Source organism: Hippoglossus hippoglossus, chromosome 4 (genome assembly GCF_009819705.1).
Source record: "Hippoglossus hippoglossus isolate fHipHip1 chromosome 4, fHipHip1.pri, whole genome shotgun sequence".
In the NCBI taxonomy this organism is placed as follows: Eukaryota; Metazoa; Chordata; class Actinopteri; order Pleuronectiformes; family Pleuronectidae; genus Hippoglossus; species Hippoglossus hippoglossus.
This window is the reverse complement of record NC_047154.1, coordinates 15,335,002-15,348,868: the sequence shown is the minus strand read 5'-3', so window position 1 is coordinate 15,348,868 and position 13,867 is coordinate 15,335,002. Positions and strand designations below refer to the sequence as shown.

At 41.2% G+C, this 13,867-nt stretch overlaps 2 protein-coding genes across 2 annotated transcripts; one reads left to right on the top strand and one right to left on the bottom strand.

The window, feature by feature from the left end:
* Positions 1-685: 685 nt before the first annotated feature.
* aldh7a1 (aldehyde dehydrogenase 7 family, member A1) lies at positions 686-4,833 on the bottom strand. Its single transcript, XM_034583359.1, has 2 exons — positions 4,653-4,833; positions 686-3,017 (listed from the first exon to the last, which is right to left on the bottom strand). Exon 2 carries the CDS (start codon positions 3,010-3,012, stop codon positions 1,384-1,386), a length of 1,629 nt encoding a protein of 542 aa, XP_034439250.1. The 5' UTR covers positions 3,013-3,017; positions 4,653-4,833; the 3' UTR covers positions 686-1,383.
* actl6a (actin-like 6A) lies at positions 4,714-13,741 on the top strand. The gene is made up of 14 exons (XM_034583360.1): positions 4,714-4,931; positions 6,115-6,191; positions 6,988-7,162; positions 8,965-9,065; positions 9,390-9,487; positions 9,607-9,701; positions 10,239-10,345; positions 10,740-10,829; positions 10,955-11,016; positions 11,337-11,451; positions 11,676-11,756; positions 12,111-12,206; positions 12,326-12,412; positions 13,044-13,741. Exons 1-14 carry the CDS (start codon positions 4,907-4,909, stop codon positions 13,122-13,124), a joined length of 1,290 nt encoding a protein of 429 aa, XP_034439251.1. The 5' UTR covers positions 4,714-4,906; the 3' UTR covers positions 13,125-13,741.
* The last annotated feature ends 126 nt before the right edge of the window (positions 13,742-13,867 follow it).

Here is a 13,867-nt window from a genome sequence, read left to right as displayed (position 1 = left end):
ACCATTCACATACGATGAAAATATAATCTCCAATTACCCTGACCCCAAACTGTATGTCTTAGTACGATGGGAGGAAGCAAGACCTGAAGAAAACTCATGGAAACATGGGGTGAACACTAGTACCTGTCAGGAGTCACTGTGTGAAAAACAGAGACTGCATTTTTTTAAAAACACTGTACTTTGTGAATTCTTTCTGGGTAAAAAAGAATGATGCTGTGTATATTTGTTAATGTGTAGATGACAAATACAAAAATTCTGTAATAGGTATAACACTTTTTCAGGTTTTTGTTTAGGCCCCCCAAAAAAGTCTGGTGGTTGTGAAGACGGTTTTATCCACTGTTTTGCTGATGTCCTGCACAGATTTACACAGAATGTTTGATTTTTGAAAAGCCATGTAGACAAAAATGTAGTGAAAAGCACCACCACTTGAAATCGTATCTGAAATTAAAAACAAGCCTGAAATTTAAGGTAAATCTTTTTGTTTTCAAAACAGTATCAACAATGTCTAGGAATAAATATTACACTTAAATCAGACATTCATTTTAAGGACATTTTTATTTCCATCTTTCAATGTGTTCACTGCATCCGTCTTTTTCTGAGTCCAAATCTGCAACTTGTGATAGAACAAATTTGAGAAGATAAGAGATCATAAAAATGATGGGAAAGAAAACACAGAACCAGTTGACATGTCACCAAGAAGCCTTTATTGATTTTGGTTCGAAAGCACATTGTGACAGTTTGTTGAAGGGGCTTGAGATGCAGAGTAGAGTACAGTAACTGGCTTAAATGCTGTGGCTGAACACTGTATATTAATGCTGTAGTTAATAGAGATGCAAGTGTTTTAACAGCTACTTTCTATTAACCTGCATTTGTTTGTTTTTATGATCTTGAAACCTTCATTTATCTTTCAAGCAGCCGGTGATTGTTAGAATTACTGCAACTTGCAATCAAAGGCGTCTTTCTGTACATATAAAATCTATTGTCCAGACAACGCACATCTGCACATTAGTTGTCAACTCGAACGAATTCTTCCAAAATAGATTTATTTCTATACTGAATTTAGTATCTGATACAGTAATCCAGCACTCAAAACCACTTTAAGTGCTTGTAGGAAAGTGCACACCAACATATAGGGGGGGGGGGGGGGGGGGGGGGGGGCCGTATTTCACCTTTAACACAAAACTATTTTCAAACCTCAAATCCAGGATTAATATCAAAACTCAACAGCAGACATAGATTTGATACATAAGTAAAGATTTTTTTTATTTTTTCAAATTTAACTGACCTTTCAAAATCCCTGAACACATCTTAAGCAACACTCCTAAAACATTTAGTGTTGTTCTTTTGTGCAACATCGAAGCTTAATCAATCTACTTCAAAGCTTCACTCGAACTTGATTCCCTGGGCCAGAGGGAGCTCCTTGCTGTAGTTTATTGTGCACGTTGAACGCCTCATGTACTGCTTCCACGAGTCGCTGCCGGACTCTCTTCCACCTCCTGTGTGTTTCTCCCCACCGAAGGCTCCTCCAATCTCAGCTCCGCTTGTAGGAATGTTGACATTCGCGATGCCGCAGTCGGATCCTTTAGGCCCCAACCAGCGGAAAACCCGGCCCATATCTTTGGTGAAGATGCTGCTGGACAGACCCTGCTTGACCTCGTTGTTCCAGGCGAACGACTCCTCTTCCGTCTTGAACTTGAGGACGTAGAGGATGGGGACAAAGGTTTCTGTGTGGACGATGGCGGCGTCGTGAGCCAGCCCTGTGATAATGGTGGGCTCTACGTAGTTTCCAGGACGGTCAATCACCTTTCCTCCACAGACCACAGTGCCGCCCTGTTGCTTGGCCTGCTCAATGGCTGCCAGGTACTGATCCACAGCTTGCTTGGTGTGCAGAGGTCCATAAAGGGTGCTGGGATCCTCGGGGTCTCCGATGCGGACTTGTTTGTAGGCCTTGGTGACCCTCTCAACCACTGTGTCATGAATGCTCTCGTGCAGAATCAACCTCCTGGTTGTGGTGCAGCGTTGGCCGGCAGTTCCCACAGACGCAAAGACAGTGGAGGGCACGACAAGGTTTAGGTCAGCGTCCTCAAACACGATGATAGCATTGTTTCCGCCGAGCTCCAAGAGGTTGCGCCCGAACCTTTCCTGCACCATCATGGCCACCATCTTGCCAACTTGGGTGCTGCCAGTGAACGACAGCAGATTCACGCGCTCGTCCTTCGCCATGGCGGTACCGATATCAGCGCCTCCGCAGGTCATGGAGCAGATCGCACCGGGCAGCTTGTTGTGCTCCAGCACCTCAGCCACGATCTTGCTAACTGCGACACTTGTGAGAGGTGTGGTTGGAGCTCCTTTCCACAGGCAGACGTTGCCACAGGTGAGACTGAGGGCGTTATTCCAGCCGTACACAGCCACAGGGAAGTTAAAGGCAGTGATGATGCCGACAAGTCCGACTGGGTTCCACTGTTCAATCAGAGCGTGGCCTGGTCTTTCTGAGGGCAAGACGGGGCCGCCAATCATTCTAGACAGACCAACAGCATAATCACAGACATCGACGTATTCCTGAACCTCGCCCACTCCCTCAACATAGATCTTGCCCATTTCCAAAGACACAAGGCTTCCGAGGACACTGATCTTCTTCCTTAGAGCGTCGCCAATCTGCCTCACAATCTCCCCTCTCTTTGGGGCTGGAATATCTGCCCAAATCTTCCAGGCCTCCCTTGCCTTCTGGACAGTTTCTTCATACTCCCCCATAGTAGCCTGGGTTACTCTGGCAATCGGCTCATTGTTGGCGGGAGAGTAAGACGTGATGACCTCGCCGCTACCCCCCCAGCTCCCGTTGTAAACACCGGGATTGTCCTCAGACAGGCCGAGCTCTTTCAGCCAGGCGTACTTGGGCTGGTTAATGAGGAGACCTGACATGGCTGCCGTCCGCTGACAGTGGACAGATGCTAATTTATTTTTCAACAGGAGCCTGCTGTGCCGGGCAAAAGTCAGAGTGAGGCAGCGCTGCATGGGTGCTGGAAGCAGACAAAGTTAAAAATTAATTTGACACGTTTAAGATGTTTGGAGAAGATTTCGAAATAATTGTTGACGGCCCAATTTCACCACAACATAAAAAATTCGACCGTGCAACTGACAATTATTATGAAAAGCTACAAATTAATGAATGTTTTTAACTAGAGAATGAAAATGACTTAAAACGATTAAGCTATAATCAAAATTACATCCTACGGCAATCACATATTAACTTGATGAATCATTTCAGGTCCAGTTCTGTCAACTGATGTTTCCAAGGTCGAAAATTAACTTTCAATTTCAACATGAATAAGATACAAGATGCAACACTTTATTGCCATATCCATTAAGTTGATTAGAATGTGTATTGGGGAATACACACTAAAAATATACACATGAATAATAGAAAAATAAAAATAAATTGTAAAACAAATGTACAAATAAATAAGACTTCAACGCATACAATGTCTAAATAGTACACGCAGATGTAGGGCCATTATCAGCACCAGCAAACTTAATAGTGTCTTTATGCAAAATATCTATATACTCTCTGCAGGGCGAAAACTATAGTGTTTGTGCAGCAGACACATTTGGAAGAAGCACCTTTTCAAGACGTTGTTCTCGTCTCGAAAAATAACTTTAAAGTTGCATCAGCTTTGTCACTTTCAACTGCTGGATACAGTGCATAGGTTCTATAGGGAGTAAGAACAGTCAACAGGTTCAGGGCCATATATTTGCATAAAAGTAGAGTGTGATATGGTTTCAAATGAATCCTCAGGATAAAGAGCAGGTTGTTCTGTAAACAGATGGTGTGGCCTCCATGGAGCCCTGGTCCCACCATCATGGAGCCTGTCTGAGGGTGCATGAAGAAACAGACACACACTAAACTCACAGAACTGTGACAGGTTCAACACACCTGCCAGGAAACTTCAAGGCCGTGCACGAGTCTGCGTGTTGACAACTGGGGCTGTTTTTTTAAATTTTTTTATTTTTTATTTTTAAAGGTGACCACACCGTATGTGGATTTGATTTAGATTCATTTTTACTGCACTTTGATAAATAAAATGTATTCAGTGCAATGTTATTAAAAGCATTCTCACTTTTATTGACAAACATTTTGCACAGTCCTCTAAAAATAGCTGAAACTCATTAAACTACATGCAACAAGTCAAACACAGTTTCTACAGATTGTATATGGCTGTAAATCACAACTCTATAGCTGCAAATGAGTTTATTTCACTGCTGAATGCACCATCGCCACCATTTGTGCTTGCGCAGTTAATCCCACAGCAGCAGAGCCACCACGAGGTTGTGAAACCTGGATCTTATGTATGTTACAGCAGTAGCACATTCAACACAGACGACATTTCTGAATATCAACCAAAGCACCATCTGTTATTCAGCATGTTAAACCCTTCTTGTTGCAAGTTATTCAGGTGAATGCAGGAAGTTTCTGCAGCATGTGAGTGACACTGTGACCGAGATCCACGTCGTGACGACCGTGAGTCAAGGTCCTGCACTTTTACAGCCACTAACAGCAGCCTGCCGATATAAAACATGAACTCACGCTCCCTGCCCTCCAGCTTCTGATCGCTTTACAGAGACTTTCTACGTGTTGTTCACAGTTTTTAACTCACGTTGATGTCGGGCTGTCGCAGGCCACGTCCGATCCTAGTCAGGGAAGAACTCGCTGTGCCCGTGGCGGAAGTAGTGCCGGTGTGCTGCTGTGTGATTGGTCCACGGGCTGGAAGCAGTGTGGCGCCTGCTTCGTCACAGAGATCAAACCGATCCCTGCTAGCGGAGCCTCTTTGTTGCGATCAACCGACCAGCGGCTGCGTTTCTGGCTGAAATCACCTGCACCGACACGGTTACTGCCGCGATCGTTTAGAGGATGAGTGGCGGAGTGTACGGAGGCGGTGAGTCACGTGCTGTGATTTCAATTACAACCGAACCGTTTTCCACGTTGTCCCGTGTTGTAGCTTTAGCCTGCTTTGTAGCTAGCTAGCCACACTAGCCAAGCTAACGCGCAGTCCAACGGCAAACTAGTTAAAACTACGCTCTTATTGGCACGTAATGTCGCTACACGTCGGATAATTTGTTTATTTATCATCCATTTAAATGGCTTACGCTTTGTTTGTTTATGCAGCAACAATGTAAACCAGGCTCGGTACCGCTAGCTAGCTAGCTAGCAAGGAAATGAATGAAAGTGTCGAGCTCCTGAATGCACCCCGTTGTTTGTGTAAAGTTTTGTTAAACACAGCTTTGTTAGGAGTGTAGATGCACGTCTCCAAACATCACCAATTCTTTTTAGTAACTTCTTCATCAAGTGGATCCAATGCAATCAAAATTACAATCTTGCATACTGTTGTTATGGGCAATGCTAACTGCACTGCACTTAAAACTACATCAGTTATATAATGTAACTTTTGACTGGTGCACAACAGGTTAAAATATCTTAGTAACACACAGTATTCAGGTTATAGTCTGATCCCAGCAGAGTGAGCTGTGTGGTGAAAGTTAGAGGGAGAAATGTCATTGTTGTAAACACTTGTTCGCACAGGATCTTAATTGAAGTTTAAAGTTACTAGATTTTAAAGTGTACTCATGCTCAGTGAGTTTACTTTGTGCAAAAAACTTATTTTCAGATCAGCTCAGGTCTGTTTTCTCCAGTTGATCAAATGGACAATGAAGATGTTTGAAATGTTCATTGATTATAAATGTGTCAGTTTAATGTTCTGTGTTTTAATGTTTATTGTGGAAATGTAAAAGTTTTTGGGTTAGTGGGAGATAATTTGAGAATAAAAAAGCCCTCTATGAATTATGAAACTAATTAGTTGAATTTTAGATATTTATTCAAACTATATATTTGTAGACATTTATTGCAAAGTAAACTGTACTGGACTCCCTCTCGGTGGATAATTGGCCGACATATAACATCAGGAAACACACTAAATAAAGTTATGACCTGAAAAACAGATATCCATAATATGCTGATTATACATTGTACACGATTGCATCCCTATCTTTTATAATGTGGTGAAAATTAGTGCTAAATTTGCAGTTTCATCCGGATTCACAGCATTTCTTTCCTTTCTGCAGATGAGGTGGGAGCGTTGGTGTTTGACATTGGCTCTTATTCTGTGAGAGCTGGCTACGCAGGAGAAGACTGTCCCAAGGTAAGTGGATCACTCAGATGACCTGATTAACTATGTGTCTTTTCTTCCTCTGTGCATCTTCAACTTCCTTCTGGGGGTAAGCCAATGTCAAGAAATGAGGGCTGTCACCCTGGAGACAGACGGAATAAATTGAGTTCAGATCATTCTGGAGTGCTCGCTCGGTCTGGATTCATCTGTGCTATGATTTGATCTGTGCTACAGATGGAGAGTTTTTGATAACATCATTTTGATGAGCAAAGTGTCAAAATGGATGCTCATTGCTCCTCAGCAGACTGTACTGTCATTGACCTACATAATACTGTTCTAATGCAAATAGCATATTACAGGCATCCCAGACCCGGTCATAGTATGTTTGAAACACTGCCCTCTGAAGTCATCACTTTTTTTACAGTGGCAGAAGCATGTTGATGATCGATAGTGTATTTTGTTCCACTGTGTTATACCACCTCCGACTAGTCTAACCCACACATAGCCCACCCCTCGAGTTAGAGTGTGCAGCCTATGTTTTTGCATGCTGAATTGTGAAATACAAGCAACGTCATTGGATGATATAATCAGGTACTTTTTAGTGTTTCCAAACACTTGCACTTTTTGTTCTCATAAATCAAGGCAGCATTGCTTCACACTTCAGCACCTTCAGTGTTTCACAAAATGGGAATTTATTCATGCATGGTTTGGGTCTTGGATGAACTTGTTATAGGTTTTGTATTTGTGATGTCGTGTCACTATCAGGCTGATATTGGGTGTGTGAGCATGTGTCTTGAATTGTGTCCTGTGTTGTTTTGGCTCGGTTCAGGCGGACTTCCCCACGGTCATAGGTGTGACTGTGGACCGAGAAGATGGCAGCACACCCATGGAGACGGACGGGGAGAAGAGCAAGCAAAGCGGAACTTCCTATTACATTGATACCAACCAGCTGAGGGTACCCAGAGAGAACATGGACGTCATGTCTCCGCTCAAGAATGGCATGAGTGAGTTCTTGGTTGATGTTTCTTTTAAAGCACTAAATTGCAAAGACCATTTTTGTTTCTTTGCTGCAATGCCTGAGGTTCTGGTCAGTAATAAGTGGGCAGAAATATCACATACAGGGAGAACTTGGTTTATACACTCATAGAATTGACTGATGCACATTTGTTTGCAGTGCTGAGAGAAGACTCATGGGTTGAATGTACATTAGCTGTTAATGAGTGTAGGACCCTGTTTTTGTCACAGTCTGTGACATAAACTGAGTGATGAATATTTATAATCCAGTCTACTTGGTCCATATTTGTACTGTTTTGGTCCCACAACTACCTTTTTAGATGAACTTGTCACAACCATGACTGACATATAAATAACTACTGCTCGTCATTAATATTTATAAGGTTATATAAAGACCAAGGCAAGTCATTATCATGAGGTCTCCCATCTAGTTTCCAAATCCCCCCCCCCCCCTAAAAAATATCACAAGGGCTCTGATATTTGAAGAGCTTATCTAAAACTACTAATCAACAAACTGATTCTAAAGCTGAGATTCTCATATTTCCCCCACAATTTGTATTATTATTAAATCCATTGCTCTGGAATATAATTGGCAGATAAATCCATAATGGAAAACGATCATTGATTTAGCCTAACTGACCCAAGTAATCCAATAATTGTTTTAGCACTATTCAAAACATTTAAAGTCTAAATTTTCTGCACGTCATCACCAACAAATGGCACGTTTTTCAGGGGCATTTTATATGTCACCTCAGAAGTATCCTAGACAGTAGATGTGCAACTATCGCTCTGCTGCACTGACCTAGCTGATGATGATAATGATGATGCCCCTCACAATCTGGTCCAATAGAGTTTGGCTGTCAGGCTATTTAGAGACGAGTGTGACACCGATCTTAATTGCAGCAGATCGGCACTGTGGGACCAGCGCCCCCTCAGAGTGCTGACCTGGAACAGTGGTGCCTGGTGCTCAAATAATTATCTAAAAAATCTCATCATCGCTCTATTTTCTCCACCATCTGACCCAGTAATGATAAAGAAAGACACGTTTCATGTGACTCTAGAGTTTTTTTGTAAGACTATGCCTAAAATTAAATGTATGTTATAAGTGACAGAGCCCAACCAATATGGATTTTCTGAGGCCGGTCATCATGTTGGGGGTTAAAAAATCTGTATACATCAGTATATATATGAGTACACAAATACAATCAAATATATTTGAATCAGAATTAAGATTTCTTTTAATCTCAAACGTAGACATACATGCAAATCTCTTCTGCATTGTTTATTCTGTGAAAGACCCATATTTGCTCATTTTTATCGACCAGCCAACCGGCTCTAATAAATATGTAACTGCATGTTTAGGTACAGTATGACTTAAACTTATTTGTGGAAGGACTTTCCATGTGTGAAGAAAATAAAGAGCAATGCTGATCAGTTAATTCATCAAGTAGTCCCAAAAATTACCCAACAATTGTTTTTTGAGCAAAATTGACAAATATTTTTGGAGTCACCTTCTTGCTGCTTTTGTTTGACATATTTGATTAAACTCTGGGTTTTGAACAATTTGAGCTATGGGAAATGTTCTGACAAAATTCTTAACTGATTAATTCAGAAAACAATTAGCAGATTAATTGATAATGAAAATATTCCTTGGTTGCAGCTCTAGATGAGTATTTTGTTGCTTGCACACCAGTCAAACTAGATTTGACATCTGAAAAAAGTTAATGATAAGTTAAAAGTAATAAATCAGCAGTAACTTTGACACAGGTGTTCTCTCCCTCTCGTTTTACAGTTGAAGACTGGGACAGTTTCCAGGCCATTTTGGATCACACCTACAAGATGCACTTCAAGTCTGAACCCAGTCTGCATCCAGTGCTCATGTCCGAAGCATCGGTGAGTTAGCTTTTGTTCAGGTGTAACGACACAGAGGCCAGATTTTTTCTGTAGTTGTACAAAGGTCAGATTCATGCTGTTTTGAATATTTGTCCTCACTTAATGTTAATATTTGAAATCTGAGTCTGCCATTAAATTTGAACAAGTTAGTTAAATACTGGTGAGGATAAGAAAGTCCACTTGGCCCTGAGCTCAGTAAAGAGTTATTTTCTTGTGCTTGTCCTTGTCACCTCATGGAGAAATGTAAATATTATATGTATATAATTTGTGTTGTGCTGACAGTAATGGTTTGTGAGTGGGTTAACTTCTGTTTTGTGTCTGCAGTGGAACACAAGAGCGAAACGGGAGAAACTCACAGAGCTAATGTTTGAACATTACAACATTCCTGCCTTCTTCCTTTGTAAATCAGCCGTGCTGTCTGCGTATCCTTCACTGCTGCACTTCATCCAGAAAAGGATGATATTAGTCATTTAATAGATAATCGTACAGTTTCTTTTTCATGTTGAACTGCATTGCATTTCCTTGACTCTGCGTTTCCAAGCTTTGCTAATGGGCGGTCTACAGGCTTGGTCCTGGACAGTGGTGCCACACATACAACAGCTATTCCAGTACATGATGGCTACGTCCTGCAGCAAGGTAAGACAAATGATTTGTTATTGAATAGACGTGCAGGTTTACTTTACACTGCCGTATAAACCATAGAGGGAATACATACAACACTTCCAGGATTAATAGTTGTGCATTCTCCAGTGAAGTAGGTGCTCTTCTCCTGTGATTTATGTTGCCATCTACTGGTTGGAACAAGCACCTCAGACTTTCTAATCAAGTCAGCTGCTAAATGTTCCATTTTTACACGCTTCTGTAACGGTGCTGAGTTGATGTTGGACAAGAGGAATTTTCAGTGGACGATGAAGGTTGTCAGCCTCTCATAATCCCAACCCCCCTGAGAAGGGTCAGATTATAAAGAAGCTATTTAAGAGCGGCAAAGAACTAAAGACAGGAGAGTGATTCAGCAGTTTGTTAATCTGAAGAATTTGTATTCATTAAGTGCACAATTACAGTCATGGTGCATCAAGCTGAGCGAGTTAAAACAGTGTTGAGTTGCTGTGTTCCAAGTAAACAAGGTGGAGATTTACTGAGTCTGAGTCGTGTTTTATTCATTGTTTCTGACAGGCATCGTCAAGTCGCCCCTCGCAGGAGACTTCATGAGCATGCAGTGCAGAGAGCTGTTCCAAGAGTTAAGCGTTGAAATAATCCCTCCTTATATGATTGCATCAAAGGTGAGAATCAAACAGACGCTTATTTTAATCCTCAATTTAGTGTGTAGAGGTGGAATGGTGTATATTTTTAGTAATAAGTAAGTACACAAGTAGTAATATTGGCTATGCAGGTGTAGATGGTGGACTGGTAATTGAAATGTTTGCACTCATTCATGCTGTTAACATTATGAACAGATATCTGTGGATTCGCCCATCTAATTTCTAGCTTAAACTGGATATGTGCCGGATTTGGATAAACAGATGAATTGATAGATTTAGAATCAGAAATTCGCAATCAGATATTTATGGCAAATATGATTTGAATTAAAATCATCCACACAGTTTGTATCCAGCTTTAATATCCCCATCCCTCAGAGGAGCGAGTGTCAAACCCAGTGCGTGCTTGTCATTGCAGGATGTAGTGCGGGAGGGATCTTCAGCCAGTTGGAAGAAAAAGGAGAAATTACCTCAAGTCACCCGCTCATGGCACAACTACATGTGTAATGTAAGCCCTCAACTCTTCTGTGACTACATTCAGTATCATGTTTGTGTTGAGCCTTCTCTGATAAGCGAGTCCTCCGCTTGTTGTTTCATGAATGTGTGTCAACCAGTTTGTCTTCCTGTTTACAGTGTGTGATCCAGGACTTCCAGGCGTCCGTGCTGCAGGTCTCAGATTCTCCATATGATGAACAGTAAGAACTTACCATGGATGTGTCCATTACTTTTACCTCTTTTCAATAGTTGCCCACTAATTCTACTCGTCTTTGCCAGCACAAGAACAGGAGTGGTGCAGTTTGCAGTCTCAAAAATAATTGGGCCATTATTTCTCTCACACAAATATTTCCTCACATGGTCGTCAGTGTATGAAGAAGTTTTATGTTAATTTAAACACTGTTTTGTCATGGTGTCAAATGTATTTTGTTGGAACGATAAGCTTGATGTAAAAATACCTTTTACTTAACCTCTCAATGTCTGTAACTGACAGGGAACCCTCCTTGCATTTCTTTAACAGAGTGGCTGCACAGATGCCCACGGTTCACTATGAGCTACCCAACGGCTACAACTGTGACTTCGGAGCTGAGAGACTGAAGATCCCAGAGGGTTTGTTCGACCCCTCCAATGCCAAGGTGTGTGTGCATGCTCAACACGCTCCATTAGCTCCATTAATGGTGGAGCTAACAGAGCAGCCTCGGCCAGAATGGCTCAATATAATCATCACTGGATATTACTGCAAATAACACATTTTTACAAAAGTTGATCATAGTTTCCAAATGTCTGGCTTCCTCATGGTTTATGAATCAAGTGTTTTATGTCTGTACATTAATGCTTCACTTTGTTCTGGTCACTTCAGGGCCTGTCTGGAAACACCATGTTAGGAGTCGGCCACGTGGTGACGACCAGTGTGGGAATGTGTGACATCGACATTCGACCGGTGAATATCAATCTGCTTCGATTTTTATTGGCTAAAAAATTGGTTTACTGTACTTTTATATATTCTTGTTTAAATTGTATCACTGTAGCTAATGCTAATAGCTAGGATCAATTTCCGATGAATGATTAAACTGGTAAAGTTATCTTGCTCTAACTTTATTTGTTCTACTGAAAACAATTAGCCAAAATCTGAATGTAACACCTTTTCTTTGAGGAGTGTTGACAGCAAACCTCTATCTGAGACACAGGCTTATATATGCAGATTGGGTGCCTTTCTGTAATATAACTCCAGGAATGCATACATGTCAGTTTCCAGCACTGACTTAAAAAGAAACTCTCACTTGCTGTGTTGTAGGGACTGTACGGCAGTGTGGTGGTGACTGGAGGAAACACGCTCATTCAGGGCTTCACCGACCGACTGAACAGAGAACTCTCCCAGAAAACACCTCCGGTCAGTTCAAGCGCTGCAAATTCAAATACTCTCCTTTTTTTTTTTTTTTTAATAAATGTGGTCACGTCACTGTAAACAACTTCCTGTCAGGGTTAAACAAATTTGTCTGTGATTTTCAGAGCATGAGACTGAAGCTAATCGCCAACAACACGACGGTGGAGCGCCGGTTCAGTGCCTGGATAGGAGGCTCCATCCTCGCATCATTGGTAAGGACACACAGCAGTTAGAACTGTATTATAAGAATAAATCAACATTAAAAACATGGTCTTTTAATCTACATGACTGATGGGATTTTAAACAACTCCAGAGCGGGAGCATTTCAAGGGACTTTCAGAAAGAACCCCCTCTCAGCTTGGGGCCCATGGCATTAGCCTGCTTTGCCTACACTGTCACAAGACCCCTGCTCCAGAGCTTGTGACCTGGCTCTTACACCATCAAATGAACACCTGCCAATGTTTTTCACAATATGGCACAAAACATGCCAAGAGACAAATAACAATATTACATATATAGATTCTTGTTTTAATTGAAATAATGCTATATTTAGTTTGTAGATTTCAAGAAATTTTTCCCCAGATTATTTAAGAAATGCAGTACCACTGTATGTGCAAGTTTCTCAAACTGATCTTGTTTAACATTGAGCCAGTTACATGTTATTTGATTTTTTGGGTGTTAAAATACAACAGCTGTTTAAGTTCACTCATCTATTTCTCTTGACAACTTTTGTCTTTAATTATGTGCTTATATTTAAGATACAGTACATTATCCTGTTATGTGAATTCTGATTGCTGAGTTTAGATTTTATTCAAACTAAACCTCATTGTCTCGCTGTGCCAGGGAACCTTCCAGCAGATGTGGATCTCCAAACAGGAGTATGAGGAGGGCGGAAAGCAGTGTGTGGACAGGAAGTGCCCTTGACCTTTCTCCCTCTCCATCATTGTCTTCGCCATAAGCTCAGCATCACCAGTCCTTCACCACTGACCCCAGACTCATCTTTGGAGGATCACTTGTTTTGTATCATTTCTTTTTTTTAATACCGAGTTCATTCATATGCCTGTCTGGGATTTTGTTGTAGAAATCAAACAACCATCAACAATATAAACTGTGTCACGATGAAGAAATGTTTATTTTTGTTTGTGTCATAAATGTCTGTTTGTTGCCTTCAATTTAGATTGTTGTTGTGGAAACCTTGCACATTCAAAGTCTTGTTTTAGCCAGTTTATACTGGAGGTCATTAAGTCAGGTTTTTTCTTCACACTGGAGAACCACGATGTAAGAAACACACAATTAACTGTGCAAGGTTTCTACAGAACACTGACAAGGTAAACATGTTTTTAGGATGTGTGTTGGGAGGAACAACCTTAGTTTGGGGCGATATCTTTTTCATGAGCCTCTTTCTGTGTAGTAAGTAAACTCATCATCAGCAAAGGACAGACTGTTTCTGCCTGTACTCAATGATGTGTCAACTCAAATAAATCTGTATTTAATTTTCATGTTTTGCTTGTCAATGGGTATAAAGTCTTTTTAAGAAAATACTCCTTTTGTCCAATGAGTTTGTTGAAATAGTGACTGCCTACTTTACAACTAGCATGGTGTGAGTGTGGTTTCATTAAAGGTCATCCAAGGTCATGATGCCCAAACTATAAACCTTGACTCAAAAC

Bases quoted from the DNA above. Each gene is read 5' to 3' on its own strand.
- aldh7a1 (XM_034583359.1), bottom strand. From the start codon at position 3,012: ATGCAGCGCTGCCTCACTCTGACTTTTGCCCGGCACAGCAGGCTCCTG.
- actl6a (XM_034583360.1), top strand. From the start codon at position 4,907: ATGAGTGGCGGAGTGTACGGAGGCG. The intron at 9,066-9,389 runs GTGAGTTAGCTT...TTGTGTCTGCAG, and splicing joins TGCTCATGTCCGAAGCATCG to TGGAACACAAGAGCGAAACG. The intron at 10,830-10,954 runs GTAAGCCCTCAA...TCCTGTTTACAG, and splicing joins GGCACAACTACATGTGTAAT to TGTGTGATCCAGGACTTCCA.